This window comes from Portunus trituberculatus, chromosome 40 (genome assembly GCF_017591435.1).
Source record: "Portunus trituberculatus isolate SZX2019 chromosome 40, ASM1759143v1, whole genome shotgun sequence".
NCBI lineage: Eukaryota > Metazoa > Arthropoda > Malacostraca > Decapoda > Portunidae > Portunus > Portunus trituberculatus.
This window is the reverse complement of record NC_059294.1, coordinates 18882016-18908713: the sequence shown is the minus strand read 5'-3', so window position 1 is coordinate 18908713 and position 26698 is coordinate 18882016. Positions and strand designations below refer to the sequence as shown.

The 26698-nt window shown below is 37.0% G+C and overlaps 1 protein-coding gene across 5 annotated transcripts in view; it reads right to left on the bottom strand.

Annotated features, from left to right (window-relative positions):
* Positions 1-26698, bottom strand: part of LOC123516005 (ATP-binding cassette sub-family C member 4-like) — a 222798-nt gene that overhangs the window by 156378 nt on the left and 39722 nt on the right. For all 5 annotated transcript variants that reach the window (XM_045274990.1, XM_045274992.1, XM_045274989.1 and 2 more), the window contains 6 exons: positions 23980-24111; positions 23775-23865; positions 8144-8300; positions 5641-5779; positions 3267-3377; positions 2953-3024 (listed from right to left, as the gene is read on the bottom strand). In XM_045274990.1, the coding sequence (XP_045130925.1) occupies positions 2953-3024; positions 3267-3377; positions 5641-5779; positions 8144-8300; positions 23775-23865; positions 23980-24111 (702 nt within the window). The remainder of the gene's footprint in view (positions 1-2952; positions 3025-3266; positions 3378-5640; positions 5780-8143; positions 8301-23774; positions 23866-23979; positions 24112-26698) is intronic.

The following is a 26698-nucleotide window of genomic DNA, read 5'->3' as shown; positions in this document are numbered from 1 at the left end:
TTGGTTACTTTAATCTCTTCCATATAGATGGTCTCTCTATTACCCTGTGGTCTTTCAAATTTGGATTCCTTAGTAAAGAACTCCTGGAACTTATCATTTAACAGTTCTGCCATACTTTTTGGGTCTTCCACCATCTCATTTTCTCCTTTTAACCTTTCTATTGTTTCTTTTTGTCTTATTTTTCCATTTATGAATCTGTAGAACAATTTTGGTTGCTCCTTTCATTTTTTGACTATGTCCTTTTCATAGATCCTCTCCTCTTCCTTCCTCACTTTAACATATTCATTTCTTGCTATCTTGAAGTTTACCTTATTTACTGCATTTCTATTTCTCCTCCACCTTTTCCATGCTCCATCTCTTTTCTCCTTTGCCCTGGCACACTTTGCGTTAAACCAATCTTTCTTTCCTTCTTCCTTAGGTGTATATTTTGGAATATATTCCCTTACTCCTGTTTTGTATATTTCCAAAAATAAGTTATATTTCTCTTGCACCACCTCAAAGTTTTCCATCTCCTCCCAGTTAGCGTATTTGAAATAGTTCTTGAGATTCTCAATATCAGCCTTTCTGTAATTTAATCAGTCTCCTTTGTATGATTCATCTCTATCTTCTTTTCCCTCTTCTATATCCATTTCTAATATTACATGATCACTCTTTCCAAATGGGCACTTTTATCTTATATCATCATTCATTTGTATACCCCTTGTAAAAACCAGGTCTAATCTTGCTGGCTCATCGTTTCCTCTGAATTTTGTGTTTTCCTTTACTTTTTGATCCATCATGTTATCTATCATTAGGTTTAGGAATCTTTCTCCCCAGGCTTCTTCCCCCATACCACTTTCATAATTTTCCCAGTCCACGTCTTTACAGTTGAAGTCTCCTACTAATATCACTTTTCTCCTTCTTTAATGACTCTCGTTAGACTCCTTATAGAGTCATCTATCATATCTTTATATTCTCGGTTGGTCCATGCATTCGTTTTTGGTGGCACATATGTTACAATGATTGTTATGTCTTTTTTATTAATATGCATCTTAATATACAGTACTTCTGCTTTTCCTTCCCCGTATTCCACATGGTTTACCACCCTTTCTTTCCTTGTCATTATCACGACTCCTCCTCCTCCTTTACCCACTCTGTCTTTCCTCCATACGTTATATCTATTATCTATGCCTATTTTGATTGTCTCATTTAATTTGGTTTCGGCCAGGCATACAATATCCGGTTTTTCTTTCCTTATGTAATCTTTTAGTTCTAATTTACTTGATAGAATCACATCTATGTTCGTATACATCATTTTTAGTTTCTTACCCTTATCACTTAGAGTTACACTTGATCCACTGTTGCCTCTTATATACTATTTTCTTATCCTGTCTCAGAATTCTCCAAAAAAATGCCTTTTTTTCCTCCTCTGACCTTTCATTATTTTTTTCCCTTACTGCTGCCGCCAATTCATTGTATCTCTTCCTTTCTTCCTCATTCTTATTTTTTCTTATATATATATATATATATATATATATATATATATATATATATATATATATATATATATATATATATATATATATATATATATATATATATATATATATATATATATATATATATATATATATATATATATATCCTTGCAGCCTTCTGTTTCTCTGAGTTTTGTTGTTCTATATAATATCTCTTCTGTTGCTGCTTGTGATTTGAGTAGAATCTTAATTGGTCTTGTTGTTCCATCTTGATAAGGTCCCATTCTGTGAATTTCCTCCACTTCCTCCTCTAAGTTCTGCCTATCTTCGTCATTTATATTTTTAGTAGGTCTTTAACTGACTTCATTTCCTTCTTTTCCCTTCTTGGTCTATATTTTACATTTTTTTCTTTTAGTCCAAAGATAATTACACTCTTCTTTTTTTCTGCAATTTCCTTTACTAGGTTTTCCTTTTCCTTAAGGACTCCAATCATTTTGTTTGCCATGTTCTCGTCCTTTTCTTTTAGTTGTTTTTAATCACCTCCTGTAAGTTATCTTTGTCTTTCTTATCTTGTACTCTCCATGCCTGTACTTCTTTTTAAATCACGTTATGTATTCTTTCCTCTTCTTTGCTAACTAGATCTTTCAGGTCCTCTTTTTCTTTCTCTACTTTACCCAAGTCCTTCATCCATCTGTTTCTTATATTTGGCTAGTTCTTTTCTCAGTTCTGTATTCCCTACTCTTAACCTAGCTTCACTTTCTTCCACTTTTTTTTATCCGGTCTTTCAAGTTCAGAAACTCTTTCTCCTGTTCATCGTTCTCTTTACTTCTCATACTTTCTCTGATCCAGTTGTCTACTTTTTTTTTCCAAAGTTAGAACTCGCATATGGAGGACGGTACTTGTTTCATCAAATCCTCCGAATCTAGCCTCCCCCTCATCACCATCATCATCCTTTTCTTGTACTCCTTCCCTATCCTCATACCTGCTTATGGATGTAAGTTCTTTCCTACTCATGGTGCCCTTTTAATGTAGTTTCTGGAGACTATTGCCACACAAGTCACGCATTTGCCCAGGCCTCTGTAAACACAACCTTTGGTAATTGGGATCAGTTGATCACGGGGAGTGTTGGTCTGCCCGTCCGACCTTGACCTTGTTTCGACCACGTGTGTGTGTGTGTATGCAAGTGTGAGAGAGAGAGAGAGAGAGAGAGAGAGAGAGAGAGAGAGAGAGAGAGAGAGAGAGAGAGAGAGAGAGAGAGAGAGAGAGAGAGAGAGAGAGAGAGAGAATAAGAAAGTTTATGATTTTCCAATATAACACATTAATAAAGCTGGCAAGTACATGTATCTGTACTGAAGGTGAAAATTAATGATGCAGTTATCTATGTGCAACTGTACTAAATAATCTTGTTCTTTAACAAATTAAATTCTCTTTCCCTATAATCTTTAACTCAGCCTAAACAGAACTACAGTATAATAGTTATCTTCAATAATCTTACCTTTTGTTTTGAATGAGGCTCTATATGTTGAATAAATCCGGTGACATCTTTTTCCTCCATCTCCAGCTTACTCTGAGAAAAATTATTCAATCAAAATGTTACCAACAATGAGAGATATTGAACTGATAAATAATGATAAGTTATATCAATAACATGTTATTTCTACAGTAAAAATACTACTGTGTATGTTTGTATTTCATCAATAAAACTAAATAATGTATTCAAACATACTTATTCTGTATCCTCATTGTATACTGTAAATCTCATGTGTGATTGATTTCAAAGGATGATATAAATTATATTTAAGAACATACCTGTAATCTAAGACAGGACATATAAACTTCTGCAACTCCAATCATAGCCATAGGGAAGTAAACAGTAAGTGAATTTTGAACACTGTTGATTAGGGCAACTGTCAGATATACCTGTGACAAATATTCATTCCATGAACTTTCTGTGAAATATAATTTACATTAGATGACCATCTGGTCATTTCATTAATTCATCATCACTAATTGGATTGTCATTACACATTGAATACTCAGGTCTCAAACATAAATAAACCAAAATACTACAATTTGCAATAATTCATCTTTTTAATGTATCAGAAAACCAAACAAAAGAAAAAAAGATGGTTATATTCCAGTTCTTTTCTTTGATGTGCATTTGAAACAGAACTTTGCAATAGTGGCAAAAAGAATTCTTTAATAAATTTCATAACAAAAATTAACAAATTTATCTTGTGTGCTACACATGCTCAAAATTTCCAAGGAACATGAAAAGATATGGGCAGAAAAGAAAAGAAAAAAATTATATATATATATATATATATATATATATATATATATATATATATATATAGATAGATAGATAGATAGATAGATAGATAGATAGATAGATAGATAGATAGATAGATAGATAGATATATATATATATATTTTTTTTTTTTTTTCATAGGGATGAGGGCCAGCCAAGGGCAAAAAAAAAAAAGTTAGAAAAAAGCCCACTTGAGCGCTGGCTCTTCAAAGAGTACAAAAAGTGCCAAAACCGTCAGCCAGAATTAGGAGAGCAAATGCCTCGATACCTCCCTCTTAAAAGAAGACAAGGTGTAGGAATTCGGAAATACAGATGCAGGGAGGGAGTTCCAGAGTTTACCAGTGAAAGAGATGAATGATTGAGCATACTGGTTAACTCTTGCATTAGAGAGTTGGACAGAATAGGGATGAGAGGAAAAAGAAAGCCTTGTGCAGTGTGGCTGCAGGAGGAGGGGAGGCATGCAGTTAGCAAGATCAGTAGAACAGTTACCATGAAAATAGCGATAAAATATAGAAAGGGATGCAACATTTCGGCGGTGAGAAAGAGACTGAAGACATTTAGTCAGAGGAGGGGAGTTCATGAGATGAAGAGCTTTCGATTCCACCCTATCAAGCAAAGTTGTTTGACTGGAACCCCCCCCCAAACATGCGAAGAGTACTCCATACAGGGACGGATAAGGCCCTTATACAGAATAAGCAGTTGGAGGGACAAGAAAAACTGGCGGAGATGCCTCAGAACACCTAATTTCATAGAGGCTGTTTTAGCAAGAGATGAGATGTGAAGTTTCCAGTTAAGATTATGAGCAAAGGACAGACCGAGGATATTCATTGTGGAAGAGGGAGACAGTTAAGTGTCATTGAAGAAGAGGGTATAGTTGTCTGGAAGGTTGTGTCGAGTTGATAGATGGAGGAATTGAGTTTTTGAGGCATTGAAAACTACTAGATTTTCTCTGCCCCAATCGGAAATTTTAGAAGATCGGAAGTCAGGCGTTCCGTGGCGTCCCCGCGTGATCTGTTAATTTCCTGAAGTGTTGGATGTCTCTGAAAGAACGTGGAAAGATGTAGTGTGGTATCATCAGCATAAGAGTGGATAGGGCAAGAAGTTTGGTTAAGAAGGTCATTAATGAATAATAGAAAGAGAGTGGGTGACAGGACAGAACCCTGAGGAACACCACTATTAATAGGTTTAGGAGAAGAACAGTAGCCGTCTATATATATATATATATATATATATATATATATATATATATATATATATATATATATATATATATATATATATACATGTGGTATCTAGAAGATAATTCCATTATCACATGCAAATATGGTTTAGGTAAGAAGCTAAGCAATTCAAATGGGTTGCTTCAGAAGCACAAAGAGTGTATAAAGAATAAATGATGAATATTGAGCATGTGTACATAAAAAAAAATATTTGGTCATTCAAATCAAGTGAAGGAAAAAAAATGTTGAGTGGTTGAAGGAATCAAACACAGCACTGGCCAATGGAAATAAAAGTAGAAAGTAAGAAGGCTAAGGGCAATACATAGAGGAAAATATGGTACTAATAAATAAATAAATAAATAAATAAATAAATTAATTAATTAATTAATTAATCAATTAATTAATTGATTAATTAACAAATACACAAATAAATAAATAAATAAACAAACAAATAATGAAAAACCTTCCCAGAAATTTGTTGAACTTTAAACTTCAAATATCAAAGCACACAGACTTCCTAAGACTGTTGTTTAGCATAAGGCACATTCATCCTATATTTCTGCTTCTGATTATTCAGATACTGATACTTTAATTGTTTCATCTTAATCATTTTATACAAACACATTTATACAAACAAATCTCTTAGTTTCACCTTTTCTGCTTGAAATGGGAAGCCCAGCATTGCATACGTAACCAGACAAAGAAAAATAATTAATCTTGACAGTGTATTGAAGATGGATGCATTCACGGATTGAAGCACACTCTTTCTTTTTATCTCTTTCAGTTCATACCTGCAAGTTAGAAAGAGACAGGTAAATCATGGCAATTGACTGATGGATTAGAAAATAATAAACTTGGAAAATAATAATGAACAAACCCACCAAAGATATCAATGGGAACTGCTCATAAAATCTAAATTGATGTATGTTATATATTTATTAGAAAACAAAAACTGTCTAAAGACTTCCATTTTACTCATCCTGAAACAAAGCAAAACTTCAAAAATAGGGTGTACATTCATTATTAAAGTCACTCATATTGCCAAAAAGGTAAAGAAAATCCCCTAATCAAACAGCAATGGAAAGAGTAGTGTTAAAGTGAGACGAGGGAATGCTTGGAACAGTTGCCATTGTTTGCATTTCTCATTTATTGCATTTTCCTTAAATTTACTCACCCAATCACATACTAAAATATTATATAAAGTTAGAATAATGCTGAAATCATCAATGCCATAAATAAAACAGTGTAAGACTTAAAGACAGTGATAAAAAAAGACAGTGCATGGCTGTAACTAGAATGAAGGCACCTGAAATATCGTGGTGAAGTGGATGATGATACCACGCTACTTGAGTGGAGTTTTGATTGTAATGCATAATTGCTCTTCAGATGGAAGAGGGTTTGGCCTACACATCACTACACTGAATTCAATTTTCTTACCAGTGGCATTTGGCACACTATGTTTTAAGGGCCTGATGTGAAAAGAAATGGAATTAATCAGCATTGGTATTTGAATGTATTAATTTCAAGTAAGGAAGTTACTGACATCACTGACCACCAGCATTGTTCATTTGGTACCAAGACACTGACCCCACTGATACAGACATTTGGCACCAATCATTATTGGATTCTAGGACCAAGGTCCTAGAATCCAGTACTGTTTTGTTATAAGCCTTCCTCACTTGTATCCAGGATGGCATGTCACTGACAAAGTGAATGACAAATGGCCCTCTTAACCCCCTTAGTACTGGGACGTATTTTTACCTTGATTTTTTCGTACGATTGGGTAATTTTATTGACATTAGGAAGGGTCTATGGAGGTCAGAAGATTAATGGCCACAGTCTTCACTATTTTAATCCCCACATAAGTTTTTGAAGCTGTAAAATATCACCAAATAGTCACCAGAAAGAATGTAAAAACGCATCACGGTACTGAAGGAGTTAAGACCAGTGATTTGTCATTTAAGATTTTGTAATATCCTACAGGTGCTCTAAATACAGAGAAAATTTCCAATGCCTTTATACAGTTTGCATGTACTACCAACATGTTTTATCTAAAAGCAGTCCAATTAGACATCTTAAGGAATCTCAAAATACGTAAAACTTACATATGTTGTGCAACCATTCTAATGAAGGGCACAAAATGTTAATCCATGAAAGATGATTCACTGTTTTTTTTTCAAAGCATCTGATGAGACCAAAATAAGCAAAAGGAACAACTTCATACATGATGCAATTTACTAACTTTACCTATACTGTACTTGTAGTAGTATTTATGAAAGCCAAAACTAAACAAAAACAATTCATAGAGATTTTAAAATTTTAAGAGGATTACAATTAAAGTGACATAGCAAGAATGGAAGCTAATTCTATATATGATGATAAGTTAATGAGTATCAATTTCTATCCCAGAAGTCAAAACCAGGGGTGTGGAGTCGGAGTCAGAGTCGGAGTCGAGGAGTCGAGGAGTCGGCTACTTTTGGCCGCAGTCGTTGTCAGAGTCGGAATTGGAGTCAGAGTCGGAGTCGGACTCGAGGAGTCAGCTACTTTTGGCCGGAGTCGGAATCAGAGTCGGAATTGGAGTCAGAGTCGGAGTCGGAGTCGGAGTCGGTAAAAATATGATTGACTCCGACTCCTTTACCTGATAAATTTTCCAAGTAAAGATTCCACTTCATGGAGATTCCTACAAATTGGGAGAAATTGACTTTGTGGAGGATATGTCCAATCAAGCATTACATATAAGGATAATTTTTATTAATTTATGATAATTATACACTTTTATTATGGATTGACTTGAAAATATGCAAGTATTGATTCTCTTAACTTTCGTCTTGTTTAGGTGTGGTAACTAGCCAGCTTTTTGCTTAATCTTTTCCCTTGGTTACCATCCCTGATGTAACAAAAATAGACTATATCGTTGTACAGAAAAAAAAAAAAAAAAAAAAAAACGGAGTCGGAGTCAGAGTCGCAACCTTCAAATTTCCTGGAGTCGGAGTCAGAGTCACAACATTTAAATTTACTGGAGTCGGAGTCGGAGTTGGAGTCGGACTTTTGAAAATCCGACTCCACACCCCTGGTCAAAACGCTTCCTTAGTCCAAAAAGTCAAACATTTTCCTTTGTACATGAAAAACTAAATAACAAAATATATGACACATACTTCCTGGCAGCTTCCAAAATATCAATGAAGAGCTTCTCCCAAGTAAACATCTTGATTGCCCGTATGGAACTGATGACTTCAAGCATGAGTCGCACCCGCTTATCTGTTCGCTTGGCAATGGCAAGCCTTAATTTTGAGAAACCCTTGCCAATAAGACCTGATGAGAGAAATGTTATCATCATCAATACATCATGTAAGGCCAAAATGTGTGTGTATTTACCTAGTTGTATTTACCTATAGTCCATTCATCCAAAGAATCCAGGCCGAAACTGCTAGTTCGGTTGGCAGCCATGCCCACCCCCGCCACTACTAAACCTTCCCGACACTTAAATTTTCTTCCAAGTACATTCATTTTTCTTCACTTAACTCAATAGATATACAAGTTTGTCATTTTTCTTTTATATCCAAGGATAAAGCAGCCTTTCTTGTGCTATATTGTTGTTTTAAATCATGCCAATGTAGAGAAACAAAGTATTTATGACATGAATAATATGACGATACGTGTTTTAATGTGTATGCAACACTTTATATTTGATCTTTATGTGCAGTTATTATGAGGTTATCTTTAAAAATTAACACGTCTCCTACGACATAAAATATTGAGCAAGGTGACTGCTTTCACATTTTTAATATAATGTAACATGAACGAGAAAATTAAGATTTTATATGGCTATATGACGGGTGATGAGGCGACGCGCTTATTTTATGTCGTAGGAGACGAGTTAATTTTTAAAGATAACCTCATAATAACTGCACATAAAGATTAAATATATAGTGTTGCATACACATTAAAACACGTATCATCATATTATTCATGTCATAAATACTTTGGTTCTCTACATTAGCATGATTTAAAACAACGATATAGCACAAGAATGGCTGCTTTATCCGTGGATGTAAAAAAGAATTGACAAACTTGTATATCTATTGAGTTAGGTGAAGAAAAATAAATGTACTTGAAGAAAGTTTAAGTGTCGGGAAGGTTTAGTGGAGGCAGGGATGGGCAGGGCAGCCAACCAAACTAGCAGTTTCGGCCTGGATTCTTTGGATGAAAGGACTGTAGTTGTATTGTACAGGGTTCGAGCAGGGCTCATAGTGTCCTGTCTCCATATCTCCATCTATCTAGTTTTTCTTTAAAGTTATGCACACTATGTGCTGTGACAATTTCCTTATCCAATGCATTCCATTTTTCCACCATTCTGTGTGGAATACTGTATTTTCAAACATCCTTCACACACTGCCTCATCCTGATCTTCTTTTCATGTCCTCTTGTCCTTCCATCTCCTTCCACCAACAGCACCAGGTCTTCTTTGTCTATTTTTTTCAATATCATTTACTATCTTATACATTGTTATTAGGTCCTCACGTTCTCTTCTATCCTGTAAGGTTGGCAGTCCCATTTCTTTAATTTGTTCTTCATATGTGAGGTCCTTTAATTCCAGCACCATCTTTGTAGCAATCTTCTGTATCCTTTCCAGTTTTCTTATATCTTTTTTAGAGCTCGGAGACAATACCACTGTTGCATATTCCAGTCTTGGGTGTATCATGCTTGTGATGATTTTTTAATCATATCTTTATCCATGTAATGAAATGCCACTCTTATATTAGTCAACATCTTATATGATAGTCCAAATATCTTGTTTAAGTGTTTATCAGGACTCAGATTTTCTTGTATGATCACTCCAAGATCTTTTTCCTCATTTGTCTTCGTTTTTTGCTCTTGTCCCATTAAATAGTTCCATACTGGTCTTCTCTTACTTCTTGGCATTAAACTCCAATTTCCACTTCTTGCTCCATTCATAGATCTTGTTTAAATCTTCCTGTAACAGTAGACAGTCCTCTCTGGTTTTGATAACTTTTAGCAACTTTGCATCATCAGCGAATAAATTCATATAGCTGTTTATCCCAATGTGAATGTCGTTTACATAAACTTGAAACATGATGGGGGCTAACACTGACCCTTGTGGCACTCCGCTAGTTACTCTACTCCAAGATGAGTATGTATCTCTGATCACAGTTCTCATTTCCCTATCCTTCAAATAATCTCTTGTCCATTCGAGCAAGGTTTCACGCAGTCCTCCTATGTTCTCTAGTTTCCAAAGAAGTCTTCCGTGAGGGACCTTATCAAATGCCTTTTTAATGTACAGGTATACTGTGTCTACCCATCCATCTCTGTTTTCAAGTCCTGCAATAACTCTGGAGTAGAAACTTATTAAATTTGATACACATGACTGCCCTGTCTTGAATCCAAATTGTCTGTTTGATATGACTTGTTCCTCTTCTAGAAATATAACCCACTTTTCTTTGATAATTATTTCACATAACTTCCCTACGACACTTGCAAGTGATACTGGTCTGTAGTTTAGTGGTTCAGTTGCCTTACCTCCTTTAAATATCGGTATTACATTGGCTCTCTTCCACTCTTGTGAAACTTTCCCTTCTTTTATTGAACTTTTAATTATTTCCCAAATTGGCTTCAGTACTTGCTCTTTACATTCTTTTAACACTCAGCCTGATACACCATCTGGCCCTATTGCTTTTATGACTTCCATCCTGTCCAGTAATCTTCCAATATCTTTGTGCACTGCAATCTCCTGTAATCCTTGGCAATTCAATGTCCTATTAGGTTCTGTGAAATCATCTTCAGTGAATACCGTTTTGAAGCTTTCATTCATTATTTCACACATTTCTTTCTCTGTTTGGTATGTCTTTCGTTCTTTAATTATTTTTTCAATTGTTTCCTTATTCTTTGTTTTGCCATTTATAAACTTGTAGAAAAGTTTTGGTTTATCCTTGCTTTTATCCACTACATCTTTCTCAAACTTTCTTTCTTCCTCTCTCCTTACTCTAATATATTCATTTCTAGTATCTTTGTACTGCCGACTATTATAGTCATTTCCCTGCTTTAAAAGTTTCTTCCACACTTTATCCTTTGCCGTTTTTGCTTGTAAGCATCTAGCATTGTACCATGTATGTATTTTTTTCTGAACTTTATAAACAGGAACAAACTTTTTTACTCCTTCATAGTATTTTTGTAAGAATATATCATATTTCTCTTGTACAGTCTTCCTGCACATAATATCACTCAACTGAGTATCAGCAAAATAACTCCTTAATTTTTCTAAATCCGCTATTGCATAATTTAATCTCTCTCCTTTATAATCCTCTCTGTAACTTATCTCGTCTTTCTCCTGCATTTGTATCTCTAATGTCACATGATCACTTTTCCCCATTGGACTAAGGTATTGTATGATTGGAGGGGACTCTGGTTTCTTTGTAAAGACTAAGTCAAGCAACGATGGTTCTTCTTCTCCCCCATACCTTGTGGACTGCTCCACCCACTGGTCCATTGTATTAACCATAGTTAGCTGTAACACTTTCTCACTCCACTGCCCAGCATTTTCCATTACTTCCATCTCTCTCCAGTTTATTTTTTTACAGTTAAAGTCTCCAACCAAGAGTATTCTTCTATCTTTTCTTATCATGTTATCTAGGCACTTTATTGCCTCTCTTTGCATATCTTTTTGCTCTTCTGATCCCCATGTATTAGTCTTTGGTGGAACATAAGTGACTATAATTTTTCTTTTCTTCAAATCTTCTGTTCTGTTCTTGATGTTCTGATGAGGAATGTACGCCTCCATGCCAGATACTAACACCTCTGTTATGCGTTCAGCACAAAGAGATGGGTCTCTGACACAGAAGCAATGATCATTCCAAGGAAAATCAGCATAATACTTCCTCAGGTCCCCCCAACTGGCAGAGGCAAAACGCCAGAGGCACCTTCGCTCTGGGGAATCCTGCGGAGGGATTGGAAAAATAGGACAAGATACAGAAATAAGATTGTGATCGGAGGAGCCCAACGGAGATGAAAGGGCGACAGTATAAGCAGAAGGGTTAGAGGTGAGGAAGAGATCAAGAATGTTGGGCGTGTCTCCAAGACGGTCAGGAATACGAGTAGGGTGTTGCACCAGTTGCTCTAGGTCATGGAGGATAGCAAAGTTGAAGGCTAGTTCACCAGGGTGGTCAGTGAAGGGAGAGGAAAGCCAAAGCTGGTGGTGAACATTGAAATCTCCAAGAATGGAAATCTCAGCGAAAGGGTAGAGGGACAGAATGTGCTCCACTTTAGAAGTTAAGTAGGCTAAGAAATTACTATAGTCAGAAGAGTTAGGGGAGAGATAAACAGCACAGATGAATTTAGTTTGAGAGTGACTGTTAAGTCGTAGCCAGATGGTGGAAAATTTGGAAGACTCAAGAGCGTGGGCACGAGAGTAAGTTAAGTAGTTGCGTACATAGACGCAACATCCAGCTTTGGAATTAAAATGAGAATAGAGAAAGTAGGAGGGAACAGAGAAGGGGCTACTGTCAGTTGCCTCAGACAGCTGTGTTTTGGTGAGGAAAAGAAGATGAGGTTTAGTAGAGGAGAGATGATGTTCCACAGATTGAAAATTAGATCTAAGACTGCGAATGTTGCAGAAGTTAATGTAGAAAAAGTTGAGGGAGGTGTCAAGGCATTTGTGGTATTCAACAGGAGAGGTGTCCAACCTGGGGACATTTTTGGTCCCCTCCCCAGAGGGGGACTCCGAGGCGTTATTTATTTTGGGTCCCATTTTTCTTTTAAATTTTGATTTGGAGAGAAGGGTGTATGTGTGGTAAGTGCATGTAGTTTTGTGTGAAGAAGGAGAGCTGTCTTTAGAGGGTAGGCTGTGACTACCCCCTTGAGTTGTGAGACACAAAGGGAAACATTCAACGAGATCACAACTAGCTTTAATGGAAGGTTCACAGCACCTCCTCAACTATTGCTATTAGATCTCACTGGGAGTAAGTTATTGTTTCGGTGTGTGTGTGTGTGTGTGTGTGTGTGTGTGTGTGTGTGTGTATTTACCTAATTGTATTTACCTAATTGTAACATACGGGAAAAGAGCTATGCTCGTACTGTCCCGTCTCCATATCTACTAATGTCCAGCTTTTTCTTAAAATCATGAATATTCCTTGCGTTGACCACTTCCACGTCTAAACTATTCCATGCTTCCACCCTTCTATGAGGAAGCTATATTTTTCACATCTCTCCTATAAGTGGCCATTTTAGTTTTTCCCATGCCCTCTCGACATTCTTTCATTCCACATACACAGATCTTCCCTATCCATTTTTTCCATGCCAATCATCACTCTGTATATTGCTATCAGGTCTCCCTTTCTCTTCTGTTTTCCAGGGTCGGAAGTTGCATTCTGTTCAGTCTGTCTTCATAAGTCAAATCTCTTAAGTCAGGCACCATTTTTGTTGCAGCCCTCTGTACTTTCTCTAGTTTCCTTATGTGTTTCTTTAAGTTCGAGCCCACTGTATTGTTGCATATTCAAGCCTTGGTCTTATCATTACAGTAATTATTTTCTTCATCATTTCTTCATCTAAATATACGAACGCCACTCTTATGTTCCTCAATAAGTTCAATACTTCTCCAATTATTTTGTTTATATGTCTCTCTGGCGATAGGTCATTGGTAATTGTCACCCCAAGGTCTTTTCTTCATGACTGGTTTTATGTCTTCATTTCCTATCTTGTACATACTCCTGATTCTTCTTTCACTCTTGCCAAACTCTATTTTCTTGCATTTTGTCGTGTTGAACTCCATTTGCCATGTACAGCTCCATTTCCATATTCTGTCCAAGTCTTCCTGGAGTAGTTCGCAATCTTTGTCACATCTCACTTTTCTTAACAATTTTGCATCGTCTGCAAATAGGCTCACATAACTGGACACCCCATCCACCATGTCATTTATGTAGACCGCGAACATTACTGGTGCCAACACTGTTCCCTGTGGAACTCCACTCTCCACCAAGCCCCATTCTGATGGTCTGTCCTTAATTATTGTTCTCATTTCTCTTCCTACCAAAAGTCTTCCATCCATTTTAGTAAACTGCCATGCACTCCTCCTACCATTTCAAGTTTCCAGATCAGTCTCCGGTGTGGTACCTTATCAAAGGCCTTTTTTAAATCCAGATATATTCCATCAGCCCAACCATCTCTTTCCTGTATTACATCTATCACCCTCGAATAGTAACATATCAGGTTTGTCGTGCATGAACGCCCTTTTCTAAAACCAAATTGACATTCACAAAGTATGTCATTTTTCTCCAAGAAGTCTGTCCATCTATTCTTCACCACCCTCTCACACATCTTAGCTACCACACTTGTAAGTGACACTGGTCTATAGTTCAATGGGTCTCTCTTGTTACCTGATTTATAAATTGGGACAATGTTAGCTCTTTTCCAGTCTTGGGGCACTACACCTTCCCTTAATGAGGCATCAATTACTTCACAAACTTTTTCTGCCAGTTGCTCCTGCATTCTCTTAAAATCCATCCTGATACCCCATCAGGTCCCACAGCTTTTCTCACTTCTAAACTCCCCATCATATTCTTGATCTCCTCCACAGTTACTTGAAACTCCTTCATAATCCCTTTCTGTTCCATTACCAGTGGTTTGTCAAAAGCAGTCTCCTTTGTGAATACCTTCCGAAAGCATCCATTCATAGCCTCTGCCATTTCCTGGGATCCTCACTGCATACTCCATTTACTTCTAAACTTTCAATACTTTCTCTATTTTTGATGTTGTTGTTCACATGTCTGTAAAAAGCCTTGGTTGGTCTTTACATTTATCAATTATATCCTTTTCTTGTTTCTTTCTTTCTTCTCTTCTAATCAACACATATTCATTTCTTGCTCTTTTGTAACTTTCCCACTGCTTAATCCGTCTTTTCCTTCTCCACCTCTTCCATGCATCCTCTTTTCTTGTTCTAGCCTTTTCACATCTATCGTTAAACCAGTCCTGCTTTCCAACTTCTCTATGTTGTCTTATTGGTACAAATTTTTCTCACCTTCTTTGTATATTTTTATAAATTCCTTCCACTTTTCATTTGCTCCTTAGCACTCTTGAATTTCATCCAATTTGTCTCTTGAAAGAATTTCTTTAGGTTTCCAAAATCTGTCTTGGCATAATTCCATCTTCCCACTTTATATTCTTCATTTCTTCTAGATTTCTCTTCATCTATCACCTTGAACTCCAAAACTGCATGATCACTCTTTGCTAAAGGGCACTCCACCCTCATCTCCTCAATGACCATTGGCTCTGTACTAAAGACCAAGTCCAGTCTTGACGATGCTCCCTCTCCTCCAAACCTAGTATCTTCTTTGACCCACTGAGTTAACACATTTTCCATTGCCAGTGTCAATAGTGTATTTCCCCATGTTGTCTCTGATCCTTCCATTGACCAGTCCTCCCAACACACCTCTTTACAATTAAAATCTCCCATCATTATAGTTCGTTCACAGCCACCCAACATTTCTTCCAGACATGTTCCTGTATCTCTTATCATTTCTTCATATTCCTGTACTGACCATGCATTTGTCTTAGGTGGTACGTACACCACTATGTAGTGCCTCTTTTTCCTTCATTAGTTTCTGCTCTGATCTTTAGCACTTCTGCCTTTCCCATACCTTCTTTCACTTGATCCACCTTTATATCTTTTTTAACCAGCAACATCACTCCTCCTCCCATCTTACCTACTCTATTTCTTTTCCAAACATTATATTTCCCTTCTCCAACCATCATCAGGTCTTCTCCTCTCTCAGTTTTGTTTCAGTAAGACCCACAATATCTGGGTTCTTATCCCTCAAGTAATCGTTGAGTTCTAAAATCCCCGATATCACTCCATTTATGTTGGAATACATTACATTCTGCTCATACGTAAGTTTCTTTAGTCCTTTCTTACTGTACTTTTCTGGGTTATGAACCACTTCCTCAGTCTCATATCCAAGATTCTCCAGAAAAACTCTTTCTTCTCCTCTTCTGTCCTCTCTTCATTTTTTTCAAAGCCTCCTTTCTCAACTCATTTAACATTTCTCTTTCCTTTTCACCGAGATCTCTTCTCAACCAAATCTTCCTTGTTGTTTCCTGCTGGGCTAACCTCCATGACTTCTCCACCAATTCATCTACATCCTTTTGTGACTTAAATTTGATTCTTACTGGCCTCATACCTTCTCCTGTGAACTTTCCAATTCTATGGAAGTCCTCTATTTCTTGTACTAGGTCTTTTCCCTCCTCCTGCACCACATTAATGATATTATTTATCACCTTTTTTATGTTTTTCTCTCTCCATTTTACTCGGTGTCTTATCCTCCTCCACACCAAATATCACCACACATCTCTTTTTGTCTACAGTTTCCCTCACCAATGTCTCATTTGACTTAATAACCTTCACCACTTTCTCAGCAATCTTCTCTTCTATGATCTGTTGATCTATAATTTCAGCAAGGCCCAAAGTTTTCTCCCAGACTCTTTGATTTTCTTTTCCAGACTTGCAACTTTGTAATTTACTTCCTTTCTTTCCACTTCCTGACTTTTTTTCCATTCAGCCTGCTTCTCCATCACTTTTCCTAAAGATTCTCCACATTTGTCGCAATTCACTTTAATTAACTTAACTTCCTCTTTCAGTATTGCATTTTCTTTCTTCATATCAGCGCACTCTTTCATTACATTTTCATAACTCGTTTCCAGGCCCCCATACTTTTCAAACAGTTTTCAATTTTACCTTCCAACTCCAGAATTTTCTTCACATAAACGCTCTTCTCCATTATTCCTTGAAATCCTGTGAAGTCTGATTCATCCTTCGAGTTCACGGCCGCCATGTTGCGCAGATGTAAACAAACTTCAGCTGATGGCTCAAACGCAGGCTACAGTTTATATTCACCTTCCCTGGACATTATTTTGCTAATCAACAGTTAACATGACTATATGGAGATGGGACAAACATTACAAGCTCCTTTCCCACCTTAGTTACTCTTAGGCAATGGCAACTGTAGAATTAGAGATGATTGCTCTGGTGTGTGTGTGTGTGTGTGTGTGTGTGTGTGTGTGTGTGTATTTACCTAATTGTATTTACCTAATTGTAACATACGGGAAAAGAGCTATGCTCGTGTTGTCCCGTCTCCATATCTATTAATGTCCAGCTTTTTCTTAAAATCATGAATATTCCTTGCGTTGACCACTTCCACGTCTAAACTATTCCATGCTTCCACCCTTCTATGAGGAAGCTATATTTTTCACATCTCTCCTATAAGTGGCCATTTTAGTTTTTCCCATGCCCTCTCGACATTCTTTCATTCCACATACACAGATCTTCCCTATCCATTTTTCCATGCCAATCATCACTCTGTATATTGCTATCAGGTCTCCCCTTTCTCTTCTGTTTTCCAGGGTCGGAAGTTGCATTCTTTTCAGTCTGTCTTCATAAGTCAAATCTCTTAAGTCAGGCACCATTTTTGTTGCAGCCCTCTGTACTTTCTCTAGTTTCCTTATGTGTTTCTTTAAGTTCGAGCCCACTGTATTGTTGCATATTCAAGCCTCGGTCTTATCATTGCAGTAATTATTTTCTTCATCATTTCTTCATCTAAATATACGAACGCCACTCTTATGTTCCTCAATAAGTTCAATACTTCTCCAATTATTTTGTTTATATGTCTCTCTGGCGATAGGTCATTGGTAATTGTCACCCCAAGGTCTTTTTCTTCATGACTGGTTTTATGTCTTCATTTCCTATCTTGTACATACTCCTGATTCTTCTTTCACTCTTGCCAAACTCTATTTTCTTGCATTTTGTCGTGTTGAACTCCATTTGCCATGTACAGCTCCATTTCCATATTCTGTCCAAGTCTTCCTGGAGTAGTTCGCAATCTTTGTCACATCTCACTTTTCTTAACAATTTTGCATCGTCTGCAAATAGGCTCACATAACTGGACACCCCATCCACCATGTCATTTATGTAGACCGCAAACATTACTGGTGCCAACACTGATCCCTGTGGAACTCCACTCTCCACCAAGCCCCATTCTGATGGTCTGTCCTTAATTATTGTTCTCATTTCTCTTCCTACCAAAAGTCTTCCATCCATTTTAGTAAACTGCCATGCACTCCTCCTACCATTTCAAGTTTCCAGATCAGTCTCCGGTGTGGTACCTTATCAAAGGCCTTTTTTAAATCCAGATATATTCCATCAGCCCAACCATCTCTTTCCTGTATTACATCTATCACCCTCGAATAGTAACATATCAGGTTTGTCGTGCATGAACGCCCTTTTCTAAAACCAAATTGACACTCACAAAGTATGTCATTTTTCTCCAAGAAGTCTGTCCATCTATTCTTCACCACCCTCTCACACATCTTAGCTACCACACTTGTAAGTGACACTGGTCTATAGTTCAATGGGTCTCTCTTGTTACCTGATTTATAGATTGGGACAATGTTAGCTCTTTTCCAGTCTTGGGGCACTACACCTTCCCTTAATGAGGCATCAATTACTTCACAAACTTTTTCTGCCAGTTGCTCCCTGCATTCTCTTAAAATCCATCCTGATACCCCATCAGGTCCCACAGCTTTTCTCACTTCTAAACTCCCCATCATATTCTTGATCTCCTCCACAGTTACTTGAAACTCCTTCATAATCCCTTTCTGTTCCATTACCAGTGGTTTGTCAAAAGCAGTCTCCTTTGTGAATACCTTCCGAAAGCATCCATTCATAGCCTCTGCCATTTCCTGGGATCTTCACTGCATACTCCATTTACTTCTAAACTTTCAATACTTTCTCTATTTTTGATGTTGTTGTTCACATGTCTGTAAAAAGCCTTGGTTGGTCTTTACATTTATCAATTATATCCTTTTCTTGTTTCTTTCTTTCTTCTCTTCTAATCAACACATATTCATTTCTTGCTCTTTTGTAACTTTCCACTGCTTAATCCGTCTTTTCCTTCTCCACCTCTTCCATGCATCCTCTTTTCTTGTTCTAGCCTTTTCACATCTATCGTTAAACCAGTCCTGCTTTCCAACTTCTCTATGTTGTCTTATTGGTACAAATTTTTCTCACCTTCTTTGTATATTTTATAAATTCCTTCCACTTTTCATTTGCTCCTTAGCACTCTTGAATTTCATCCAATTTGTCTCTTGAAAGAATTTCTTTAGGTTTCCAAAATCTGTCTTGGCATAATTCCATCTTCCCACTTTATATTCTTCATTTCTTCTAGATTTCTCTTCATCTATCACCTTGAACTCCAAAACTGCATGATCACTCTTTGCTAAAGGGCACTCCACCCTCATCTCCTCAATGACCATTGGCTCTGTACTAAAGACCAAGTCCAGTCTTGACGATGCTCCTCTCCTCCAAACCTAGTATCTTCTTTGACCCACTGAGTTAACACATTTTCCATTGCCAGTGTCAATAGTGTATTTCCCATGTTGTCTCTGATCCTTCCATTGACCAGTCCTCCCAACACACCTCTTTACAATTAAAATCTCCCATCATTATAGTTCGTTCACAGCCACCCAACATTTCTTCCAGACATGTTCCTGTATCACTTATCATTTCTTCATATTCCTGTACTGACCATGCATTTGTCTTAGGTGGTACGTACACCACTATGTAGTGCCTCTTTTTCCTTCATTAGTTTCTGCTCTGATCTTTAGCACTTCTGCCTTTCCCATACCTTCTTTCACTTGATCCACCTTTATATCTTTTTAACCAGCAACATCACTCCTCCTCCCATCTTACCTACTCTATTTCTTTTCCAAACATTATATTTCCTTCTCCAACCATCATCAGGTCTTCTCCTCTCTCAGTTTTGTTTCAGTAAGACCCACAATATCTGGGTTCTTGTCCCTCAAGTAATCGTTGAGTTCTAAAATCCCCGATATCACTCCATTTATGTTGGAATACATTACATTCTGCTCATACGTAAGTTTCTTTAGTCCTTTCTTACTGTACTTTTCTGGGTTATGAACCACTTCCTCAGTCTCATATCCAAGATTCTCCAGAAAAACTCTTTCTTCTCCTCTTCTGTCCTCTCTTCATTTTTTTTCAAAGCCTCCTTTCTCAACTCATTTAACATGTGTGTGTGTGTGTGTGTGTGTGTGTGTGTGTGTGTGTGTGTGTGTGTGTGTGTGTGTGTGTGTGTATTTACCTAGTTGTATTTACCTAGTTCTAGTTTTACAGGGCCTGGGCTTTATGCTCGTGTGGCCCTGTCTCCATATATACACTTATCCAATCTTACTTAAAAAGTATGCACACTCCTTGCAGACAATACTTCTTCATTTAAACTGTTCCACGTCTCAATACATCTCTGTGGGAAACTATATTTTTTAATATCTCTCAGACATCTTCCTTTTCTCAGCTTTTTACTATGCGATCTTGTGCTTCGGATGTCATATTCTTCTCTCAGGATCAGTTTCTCATTATCCACTTGGTCCATTCCGTTGATCAATTTATAAACTTGTATCAGGTCTCCTCTCTCCCTTCTTTGTTCCAGGGTTGGTAGATCCATAGCCTTTAGTCTCTCCTCATATGTCATCCCTTCATATTCTGGAACCATTCTTGTAGCTATTTTTTGTAGCCTCTCCAATTTCCTTATGTGTTTCTTTTTATGTGTTTCTTTTTATGAAATGCTGCTCCAATATTCCTTACCAAATTATATGTTTCTCTAAAAATTCTATCAATATGGCTTACTAGTTGATTGTTTTCTTCTATCGTCACTCCTAAGTCCTTTTCCTTTTTAACTTTCTCAAGTTCTATTCCATCTCCCATCTTATAGATTCCCACAGGTCGTCTTTCACTCTTTCCCATTTCCATGACATGGCTTTTGTTCACATTGAATTCCATTTCCCACTTTTTACTCCATTCCCAGATTTTATTTAGGTCTTTTCTTGCAGTATTTCACAATCCTCTTTTTGTTTTATAACTGCAGTTTCCTATCATCTGCAAACAGATTTATGTATCTGTTCACTCCCTCTGGCATGTTGTTAATATAAATGAGGAAAAGTATTGGTGCCAATACTGACCCCTGTGGCACTCCACTTTCTACTACTCTCCATTTGGACTTCATATCTTTAACTACCGTCCTTATTTCTCTCCCCCTCAAATAATTTTCTATCCATCTCAATTGTGCTTCCTTTTAAGCAACCCTTCTCCTCTAACTTCTATAGTAATCTTGCATGTGGCACTTTGTCAAACGCCTTTTTTAAATCCAAATAAATTCAGTCAATCCATCCCTCTCTTTCTTGTACTCTATCAACTATTCTAGAATAGAAATTTAATAAATTAGTTACACAAGACCGTCTTTTTCTCAAACCAAATTGGCTATTTGATATTAATTTGTTGTCTTCAAGGAATTTGATCCATTGTTTCTTTATTATTCTTTCACACATCTTGCATATTACACTAGTTAGTGATACCGGTCTGTAATTTAAAGGTTCTTCCTTCCTTTCGCTCTTATATATGGGAACCACCTCAGCTCTTTTCCATTCTACTGGTACTGTTCCATTTTCTATTAAGCATTTTATGATGTTGTATATAGGACTTGCTAGTTCTTCCCTACATTCTTTAAGTATTCTGTCTGAGACTTCATCTGGTCCCATTGCCTTCTCTTCATCCAGTTCCTTCATTAACTTTTTTATTTCAAGCTTGGTTACTTTAATCTCTTTCATATAGATTGTCTCTCTATTACTCTGTGGCCTTTCAAATTTGGATTCCTTAGTAAAGACCTCCTGGAACTTATTACTTAACAGTTCTGCCATACTTTTTGGGTCTTCCACCATGCCGTTCTCTCCTTTTAACCTTTCTATTGTTTCTTTTTTGCCTAATTTTTCCATTTATGAATCTATAGAACAATTTTGGTTGTTCCTTACATTTTTTGACAATGTCCTTTTCAAAGTTCTTTTCCTCTTCCTTCCTCACCTTAACATATTAATTTCTCACTGCCTTGAAGTTTTCCTTATTTGCTGGATTTCTATTTCTTCTCCACCTTTTCCATGCTCCATCTCTTTTCTCCTTTGCCCTAGCACACCTAGTTGTATTGTACAAGGTTTAAGCAGGGTTCATAGTGTCCTGTCTCCATGTCTCCATTTTTTCTTTAAAGTTATGCAGATTATGTGCTGTAACAACTCTATCACTCAATGCATTCCACTTTTCCACTGTTCAATGTGGAAAACTGTATTTTCCAATATCATTCACATACTGCCTCATCCTAATCTTCTTTACATGTCCTCTCGTCTTTCCAGTTTCTTCTGTCACCAGCACCAGGTCTTCCTTGTCTATCTTTTCAATGCCATTTACTGTTTTATACATTATTATTAGGTCTCCTCGTTCTATTCTATCTTGTAAGGTTGACAGTCTCATTTCCTTCAGCCTTTCAACATATGTTAGGTCTCTTAGTTCCAGCACCATCTTTGTGGCTACCTTCTGGATCTGTTCTAATCTTCTTATGTTTTTTTTAGAGCTCAGTGACCACACCACTGCTGCATATTCCAGCTTTAGATGTATCATACTCATAATAATTTTATTCATCATATCTTTGTCCATGAATTGAAATGCCACTAATATTAGTCAACATTTTATATAATGATTGGGGTTCAGATTTTCTTGTACAACCACTCCCAGATTTTTTTTCCTCTTTAGTCTTCATTATTTGTTCCTCTTTCATTAGATAGTTCTATACCGGTCTTCTCTTACTCTTTCCTAATTCCATTATGTGATATTTCTTGGCATTGAATTCTAACTTTCACTTCTTACTCCACACAAATTTTGTCCATACCTTCCTACAGCAGCAAACAATCCTCTCAGGTCTTGATTACTCTTAGCAATTTTGTATCATTAGCAAACAAATTAATATAACTATTCTTTATGTCATTTATATATACCTGGAACACAATGGGGGTTAACACTGACTCTTGTGGCACTCCACTTCTTACTTTACTCCAAGATGAATTCCAAGATGAGTATGAGTGTGTTGGGTGTAGGTTTGTATTGTATTAATAGTACCTTACAAAACTATTAGGTTTGTGTTGTATTAATAGTAGCTTACAAAAGAGTAAGACTCTCTACAAAAACCTGAAGCCCACCATCCTCATAATGAACTATATAAACTGGAACCAACAACTCAACCACTGTGCTGCACTAGTTTACAGTACAATTTTTAATTATGTAACAAAGATGGATTAGAAGAGAGTACTCGTATACATCTGCCATCATAACCAAGCTACTTAATCCCCATGAGGTACATACATGCAGGGGATGAGTGGGTGGGGTGCTACAAATCTGCTGCTGATCCTCCCCAGATCCCTTCTCCCTATTTCCTTCCTTGTCTCAATAAAAGTGCAGTTACAGTTTACACTCCAAAGACTTCTCTTACTTTTAATATAACACCACACACATGGCAAACAGCCACATTCTTAAGACCAAAATTATATATGAAAGAAAAAAAGACAATAAAGATTTTTCATCCACAGCTGCCAAAATAATCATAAAATTTTCAATACTCTGTCTGTGGGCAATTACAAATCTCACATATCTATGAAAAGACCAGATGACACCAGGACCCAGAAATGAATGCTTAGATGGACTTAAATTTATGTATGTTTTGCATCTATCTGAACTCTACATAGCAAGCTTTTATAAATTAATAACATAGAACCATATTAGAGTGTATTTCCATAACTGCAGTGATATAAAAATTTATGATGCTGGAAGGGTATAGCAAAATCTAAAGTAACAAGCATGTAGTTATAAAGAATTAATTTCACAGATGGTGCACTTACTCTGTACTGAGAACAGAAGTATAACCAAAGAAAAACCAGGTAAGCAGGATGGCCCCAGCTCTCTTATCAAAATCCCCATAGCAATAATTCCCTGGAAAATTTACAGGCATTTTAATGACAGTGATAAACATGATACAATAAAATAAACTCTCAATATATAGAATCAAGTAAACAAGTGATTACGTAAGAATATTCAAAGATTTACCTGAATTGGTGCAATCCAAGCATAACATAAGTAAAAAGAACATGATTCAAAATAGCCTATATCATTGGAGAACATGTTCACCATCTGTCCAACAGGTATCTTGTTTGCTGCCCCTGTGCTCACTCGCAGCATCTGATGGACACTCAGATTAATACATACATAACATAATTATATGTCATCATGAATTACAGTTTAGTAAAGATCTGGTGAATGATTGTTTGTTTACATTGTAATCACAATCAGTAATCAGCAGTTCCAACATAAGTCTGACTCTAAAAATGAACACACACTTTCTACAGCAAACTAAGTCTATCTTGCATGAGTACCATTCATTTTGTTTATAAAAAAAAAAAAAAAAAAAAAAAAAATTCCCTTAACTTATTTTTTAAATTAAATTAAGTCAAAACTGTATGTGGAAAGATGGTAAACTACACCAATTTACAGCAATCAAATTAGATTAGATTGATTATATAATATGAAAATGACAAGCAGATTTTCAAAAATTATCTAAGTGCATAGTAAAGTCTATAGAATACTAATATCTACCAATGCTTGACTAGGTGATGATATTGTTACAGTTGTAGATAGCAGCAAGGATCTGCAATATGAAATGCAAAAAAGAAACAATGTGTTGAACAGATCCTTGTTATGAAGACTGATGATGAAAGCTGTTAGAGGTCAGAAGCGGGAGAAGTTGAAGTAAAAGATCAACAATAAGTACAAATTGGACATCTTAAACATTTGGGAATGGAGCTTTATGAGGACAACCAACAGGAATTTTAAATAAAAGCAGTTGTACTCATACCCACTACCATTACTGTTCTCACATACAAATATACAGTCGGCGCCTCTCGACGTGATCGCGGCTGCGAGCGCGCGGCAAATTTGCGTATTTGTCATTTCTTCACTGCAGCACCCCAAGAAACCGCTCGAGGGCAAAATGACTACATGGCAACTTGATCGACTTCACACCCATCACTTTAGGCCACAGTAGCAGTTAGTTTTGAATACGGTTGACTAATAAGGACGCGTGCCTTCTCTTACGTGCCGCCACCACTACCCCGTCTGCGACCCTGTGTTGCAAATGCAAATTGTGTTGCTGAAAGTTTACCACAATGTCCAAAGTTTACACAAGTGAATATGGTATTGTGGAAGTGATTAAGGCCTATAGATTAGGTAAAAAAAAACAAGGAAATTAATCTTGAAACAGGTGTTAACCCAGTGGCAGTCCGCCGCCTCGTGTTAAAACTTAAGGCATCTGGAGACCGTGAGATTCCCTACCACAAACATGGTGGGGGATGGCAACCTAAGATTAGTGACAGAACTCTGACTCACATAGGCCGCCAGTTGGATGCAAATCCCACCCTTACAGCACGACAGATTAAGGAACAGAATCTAGCACTTCTCCAGGAAGTCAGTGTAAGAATGATACAGAAAAATATCTAGAAAAAAATTAGAATTTAAGAAATATCGTGCTCGCAACAAGCCTTTTGTTTCTGAGGCACAACGAAAAAAGAGGCTGGCATTTGCACGTAAATACAGCACATGGACTGTAGATGAGTGGAGGAGAGTCTTGTGGACTGATGAATCAGCATTCAGAGTCAGTGACACAAAAGGCAAGATGGTGTGGCGTCGGAAAGGATCAGACCCATACCATCCAAAGTTTACCGCCAAGTCTACTAAACACCCTCCCACCCTTATGATGTGGGGTGCATTCTCATATGGGGACATGGCTGAGCTGCATGTCTTCCCTAAAGGCCAGTCAGTCACCAAGAACGTCTACCGCAGTCTTTCAGACATTCATCTGGCTGACTGTTTTGCAGCGACTGGTGCTGAGGTGCTGCAGCAGGACGGCACCCATGCAACACTGCACACACCGTCAAGGAATGGCTTGCTGCAAGTGAGGTAGAGTGCATTTCTGACTGGCTGGCCAACAGTCCAGACATATCACCCATTGAGAACCTCTGGGCTATCGTGAAGGGAAAGCTGAGAAACGAAGATACCTCCACACTGCCAAAATTAGAGAGAGCACTTCGTCAAGCTTGGAACAGCATACCACGAGAAATGGCGATGAAGGTCGCGGATTCTCTCCCTAGTCGTTTGAAGGAAGTGAAAAAACGAAAAGGATACCCCATTAGTAAATAAAAGATAAGTTAATAAGTATCCACAACAATTTGTGTTTCATTCTGTCTCGTAGTTTGACCATTTCTTTCAATCGAAATCATAATGTGTATATTGTTTAGCGCGCGATCACGTCAAGAGGCGCCGACTGTACAGACCTTAGTTATACCCTCAAAATATAATAACCAGTGATTGAAAAGATGAATTTTCATCTACACTGATTGACAAATACACAGGTAAAAATAAAATATTGCATGAAAACATTAAATATTTCGTTCTAAATATTTTGTCCTTATCATAGGATAGGACATTTACCTTAACTTCACTCCTAATTTCATAACTGATTAACTATATAAGATTCAACATTAGCATAGTTGGGCGCAATTACGATAAAACATCACGACAGCTGATAGTTCAATAATGATAACCTTATCAACGATAACTGGCAATTGATAACTACCTGTAAATTTATCGCCAGATCACCAATATATGTACAGGATTTGATGGTTCAAAAGATGCATGGGCTCATAAGATGCACCTCACTTTTGGCAGATGTTGAAATGAGAAAAAATAAATAAATGCGCAGATTTAAGCTCTG